Here is a 6,126-nt window from a genome sequence, read left to right as displayed (position 1 = left end):
ACATTTCGAGCCGCGTACCATCTAACATCACACCACCACGCAACGTGTCGCCAAACCTCTGAAGCCACAGGGCACTTAACGAACACGTGATCAATTGTCTCATCTTCTTAACTGCAGTGAGGGCAGTTAAGGCCCTGCACATCTATACTCTTCTGGGTAAATTCGAACGAACCGGAATCTTGTTTAATTTAAGCCTCCAATTAAAACATAACACCTTTGAAGGAACCCACTTTATCCACCGAAAGTCTTTGGTCTTCTCCACTTTGTTCAGCTTTGAGAGTAGCAGTTTCCGAGGCGAACTGACCGAAAATAGACCACTTGCATCATGAACCCATTTCCACTTGTCATCCCCATCAACAAAATCATAGCACTTTAATATCTCCACCAGATCTGAGTTAATAGCATTTGCTCCTTTACATGTATCCAAAGTGTCTTAGGTAACATAATTTTGTATTGTTAAGCGGATCGGTGATATGATGGTGACATAAACTTAGATGATGTATTTGTGAATCTTGAAGGAAAAAGTGATGTATAAGATAATTGGGAGAAACTGCAATAATCTTTTATAAAATATATCTGTATTTTAAGTGTAGATTGTTGAAGACATGCTAATGAAAAACTTATTTTTGTTGTTCTTGTATTTTGATTTATTATTTTTGTTGTCCTTGGATTGTTTAAAAAAGGAATATTGGATTTAAATAATCACAACTTTCATCAATTGGCTAATAACACTCTCAACTTTCAATTTGTACCACAACACTCTCAACTTTCATCTTATTTTCCTACCAGGGGCGGACCTATTAAGAAAGTACGGGTTCCCAGGAACCCATTTGGTTTTTAATTTTTAGTGTAAATATACATAAAAAACTGAAAAATTACCCATAAGTAAAATAAAATGGGAACCCATAAACAAAAAGCCTTGGTTCTCCACTGGTTATGTCTGCGGTACTCTCCCCAAGACACCCGGGTTCGAATCCCGTATGAGGCACAATTAATATTTTTTGTTCCGTCACCTACTATTCTATTGGGCATATGCTTGTTTGGTAATGTTTCTGCTATATCCGAAAATCTTAATCTTTCCAAAATGTGGATTACCTACAACGTTAGATCTTTTTATCTATAGGAGTAAATAGGGTTGTGTTGTTATGCTTCGAGAAAACAACTTTGGCAGTGACAAAAAGAAGGAAGATTGGGAATTGCCATAGTTTGACTTCAACACAATAGCAAATGCAACAAAACATTTTTTCAGATGATTGTAAGCTTGGTGAAGGTGGGGTTTTGGGCCTGTCTACAAGGTAATATTACTCATAAGATGGGCAACCACTTCCTAATCATGTTTTATTTACGAAGATCTATTATTTTTGAAAATGGAAACTACAATCTTATAATAAATGGTATGAGTTTTTGATGTGCAGTTGACTTTAACCAGTTTGACTTGTTCAACCAATTATGTGATAAACCTTACCCGTTTCGAACTGTTGAACTGACCTGAAACTTTTTAGGTTTAGTCATATGAAATTTAAGTATCTAAAAAAGTGAACCCAGTGAAAAAAAATCCTGGATCCGCCACTGTTTCCTACAACACTCTCAAACTAATACAACACTAACCCAATTAGTTTATTTTGCTGATGTGGACGTTTTTAGTGACGTGGCAGCATATGCGGATGTTTTTTTACACATCAACCACATATTTTTTTTTTTTGACAAATAAGCCACATAAGCTGCCAAGTCATGAAAAATGTCCACATCTGCAAAAGAAACTAATTGAGTTAGTGTTGCGTTAGTTTAGGAGTGTCTAGGAAAATAAGATGAAAGTTGGTAATGCTATGGTACAAATAAAAAGTTAGGAGTGTTATTGGCCAATTGGTGAAAATGGAGATTATTTAAATCCAATATCCATTGAAACATTCCTTTAAATAATACATACATGGCCTTATTCAGTGTTACATGTGTGTTGTTCGTCATGTATACATTTTAGGATTTGTAAGGCAGTAGTATCAAATGTATTATAATCATCAGATCTTAGATCTTTGGTTCATAATCCACTTATACCAAGTCATAAATAAATTCATAAAACGACATTGTCTTTTATGTTACAAAATATATAAATATTCTTAAATGGTACAACAATCATATGAGAAATTGTAATAGAGATACGAAACAACAACCAATAAATTTTCTATTATTACATGGGTGAAGAACCAACAAACAGGAGGGTAATGTACTCTTTGAGGGTCTTTCCTGGGAAAGTAAACCCATCATCATACCTGTATACCACATCTATCATTCGAGCAAGATTAAGAATTGGGGCAAGCAAATCCATTGAGACTTCTCTTGGCTTGAGACACCCCTCGTTGATTTCTTTCCATGCATTTTCAATCATTTTCTTGAGCTCGTCGATTGCTTCTTTTTCTGATACGCCATAGGTCTTGATGTATGCATCAACACCTGTGGCGGATTGTCCTCTTTCGCGCTCGAACTTAAAGAAAATATTCATAGTGTTGGTTAGAATACATAATGTTTATAAGTTAACTTTGCAGTAAAAACCAGTTTAATTGTTTACCTGGTATGTCATAACATCATCTTGAAGTCTGGAAATCAACTCTGAAGCTTGCAGAATCTGTGGATGACTCTCATACCAAGCCAAAGCATCTTCACTCACTATCTCACCCATTCCCACTAAAGCAGATTTGGAAATAACATTGTAGGCAGAAGTGATTAATCCGTTCTTCATGTACTCTGGAAATGATGCCACATATCCACTGTTTGTCCACTCAGCCTCTTCAAGGTACCCTCTAGCTATGTCTTGGAACTGGATTCCATATAGATATATAAAAAACCAAAGATTAACAAATATCAATATGGAGATCAAATTTTCATTGAACATAACGTGCAAATTGTTAGCCTAGTTTATTTTCTATAACAGTTATTATAATTTGATCTATCATTTATTTTTAACTTTGTTTGTTAGTCATTATTATTCTATATAGTTTGAATATTACGATAGTTATTAACGTTTTATGATCATTGTTTCAGTATCTTGTAATTGGGTCACACCTCTATATTTAAAGAGGTTAATCATGGTTGATCAATACATGAATAACCCTGAATTTAGCAGAAATCTATCATACCGCTTCTTTTGAAGCAATAACACTATTTGCACGCCCTTCTTTAGCTAGTTGCTTCTCAAGTTCAGCATACTCATCCAAGAGAATCTTGTAGAATGGTCTAATGTACTCTGGAATTTGGCTCATAGCACCAATATCCCACCTAATATATAAAAAGTTGATATATAACAAGAAATCAACAAAACATTACTACCTCCGTCCCATTAAAAGTGTCACATTTTGAATTTTCAAAATATTTATTTATAAACTTTGACTTTAATTATATATTTTTTGTGTTATATAAAACTTGATGAAAATTAACCCGATAAAAACACTTGTAAAACACACTCAAATCATATAACTTTCATCCAGTATTATCTAACACAAACAAAATTTTTTAAGGTCAAAGTTTATAAATAAAGATTTTGAAAATTCAAAATAGGACACTTTTAATGGGACGGAGGGAGTATTAATTTTATTTTGAAGTGCATGAAGCAACACTATGATAATTTGTTACCTATTTATTGCATCTGTTAGAAGGCGGATCTCTTCAATGGTAGCATAAGCGTCATATGTGTCATCTAGCACCACGAGAAACAACGTAATCTTAGTGGCAATGATTCGTGCCAAAGAGTATCTAGGTTCAAAGTAGAGTCCTAATATCCATAAATAAATCTCTGGTACTCTATCCCTTATATAAGGAGTAGTCTCTTGAAACCTCATATCCTTCCACCACCTGAAAGCAAAGTAGAAGAAACTTCCATCAACTTTTCACCTTTATATTCACATCTACAATAAAATCTCAGTTTTTATTGCATATATTTTAAGTATGAATTTTGTATTCTTGTTTTCGGTTTTGGGTTTGGGGTTTAAGACACTTTGCTTCATAGATCTTTCCTTTTTTATGAGAGTATTTCTTGTGTTTTTTTTATCTACTTTAATCATGCATGGTAAAATAATGCATGAGTATTAATTTCAATTTATAGGATGATATGTGCTCACTGTGAAACAATCCTAAGTTCTTCCTTTTGTTGTAGCTGCAAATAGTTGAAGTGAAGTTTTGCAAGTTTTAGTAGTGAGTCATGTCTGGAGCATTCTTCTTGATAGTTGGAGAAATATAGCCTTGCCTCTACCATTGGCATCCCTTGATGAAATGGTCTTTTCAAGGATTGTTTCACCTGTTGTGCAAGACTGCCTTCCAGAGTCTTTACTAAACTCTTCAGTTTAGTTTCTGTGAATGCCGATGCTTCGTCTAGAATCTTTTCTCCTTTCAATCTCAATTGTGCAGATTCATATAAGCCTAACATACCCCTCACATCACTGGTAATAGATTCCTTGAATGTATTCGAGTCGTAGTTCTTGAATTTGTTAAACACATCTGTATGGTCACAAATTTATCAAAGATTATCTTTAAAAAGAGAAGATAGGAGAAATTTATGTTGTAAATCAATTTATAGCAACCATAAAAGATTGTATTACTTATGTCATGCATGAATAAGAGAAGACATGAGTGATTTGTGTTGTAAATCATTTGAAAGCAACCATATATGATTGTACAACTTTTTTTTTGAACGGCCCATATGATTGTACAACTTACATCATGAAAAAGAGAAGGCATGAGTAATTTATGTTGTAAATCATTTGATGGCAACCATAATGGACTATGAGAAAAAAAAAAAAAAAAACAAGTACTGATGATGCAAAAGTTGTAAATATTTAATGTTAGAATCCGGTACCACAAGATAGTTTGTAACCAAGGTGTCGGAAAGCTTGAAAGTTGGTCGAAATTGTGTATAAATCAACTTCAACATAATCTTCCAAGTTGAACTCTTTGAAAAGTCTATCAAGCTGGCCTTCAATCTCTTTAAAGAACATGTATGTTAGACCAAGACGGTGAACGGTATAAATCAAGCTCAATTTCTTGTTTGAATCCATTGTAGGATCCAAGATCAATTTTCTCACTTGTCCTTTTGGTTCTTCCATGGCTTCAGCATATTCTTCCATCATCTAGAAAAGAACACATCAAATTTTCTTAATAAAAAAACAACATACATAACCTCATGTGATTGTAACATGTACGGTGACAGAACCAGAACTTTTTTTGTATGGGTTATCATGAGTTTCTCTTTAGGAAACAACTCATACTTTTATGTATAAAAACCCAACAAATTCTAGTGATTGGGGTTCAGCAAATCCTCTTGACCCCTTGGTGTTTAGGTTCCGTCACTAAATGTGTAATTAGCTAGCGGGAAATCTTACCGAATTGTCAAGAGAGAACGATAGGAACAAATCACCCCATACAGAAGGAGGAAAGTTGGCCACAGGACGCACCGGCTCTTCAGCGCTTTTGGTGTTTGTTAGGAGGGTAGCACTGGCTCCAACTGCGGCCATTAGTTTCTTGAAGTAGCTAATGAACCTTTAAATTTGATTTGATTTAATTGAAGGCGTGTTGATTTTCCAAGTGGTGTAAGGGTATTTGTAGTACATGCATGGGTACTACTTAGTCGCAACTGGTGGTTTTGAAGTGATTTTTTTTAGGAAGGGTCAACATAGTATCGCTATATATTGTGGAAAAATATAAAAAGAAGTTGTCCACTATGTTTTTTAATCGGATATAATTCAAGCAATTTATTATAAATTACAATTAATCCAGTTAACCTAATTTGGGTGAACTTTTTCTGAAGGCAAATTAAATACATGGCTACTATATTTTTAAAGAAAAAAATTGATCATATCACGTGGTTTACTTATTTTATCCATTCTTTAAACTCTTTAATTTAAAACGAATAAAATGTCGTTGGTGCGTATGGTGTAATTTTGATGTTTCGAGTAAATGTAGTTGATGTGTTTTGGGTCACACCTTTTGTAATTTTGGCGTAGGCTAACACAACGTTAGTCCAATGTTTTTATAAAATATATGTTTGTTTGCTGTTCAAAAAAAGAAAAAAAGAAAAACGAATAAAATGTTTTTCACATAGTGCCGTATCAAGTGGTTAGACAATTATGACAAACCACTATA

General features: G+C 33.8%; 1 protein-coding gene across 1 annotated transcript; it reads right to left on the bottom strand.

The window, feature by feature from the left end:
- Positions 1 to 2,046: 2,046 nt before the first annotated feature.
- Positions 2,047 to 5,766, bottom strand: LOC110915318 (germacrene A synthase 2-like). The gene is made up of 7 exons (XM_022159995.2): positions 5,367 to 5,766; positions 4,844 to 5,114; positions 4,110 to 4,485; positions 3,625 to 3,843; positions 3,132 to 3,270; positions 2,564 to 2,812; positions 2,047 to 2,479 (listed from the first exon to the last, which is right to left on the bottom strand). The coding sequence occupies exons 1-7, from the start codon at positions 5,496 to 5,498 to the stop codon at positions 2,186 to 2,188; spliced, it is 1,680 nt and encodes a 559-aa protein (XP_022015687.1). The 5' UTR covers positions 5,499 to 5,766; the 3' UTR covers positions 2,047 to 2,185.
- Between the last annotated feature and the right edge of the window lie 360 nt (positions 5,767 to 6,126).

This window comes from Helianthus annuus, chromosome 6 (genome assembly GCF_002127325.2).
Source record: "Helianthus annuus cultivar XRQ/B chromosome 6, HanXRQr2.0-SUNRISE, whole genome shotgun sequence".
Classification (NCBI taxonomy): domain Eukaryota; kingdom Viridiplantae; phylum Streptophyta; class Magnoliopsida; order Asterales; family Asteraceae; genus Helianthus; species Helianthus annuus.
This window is presented reverse-complemented; position numbering and strand designations above follow the sequence as displayed.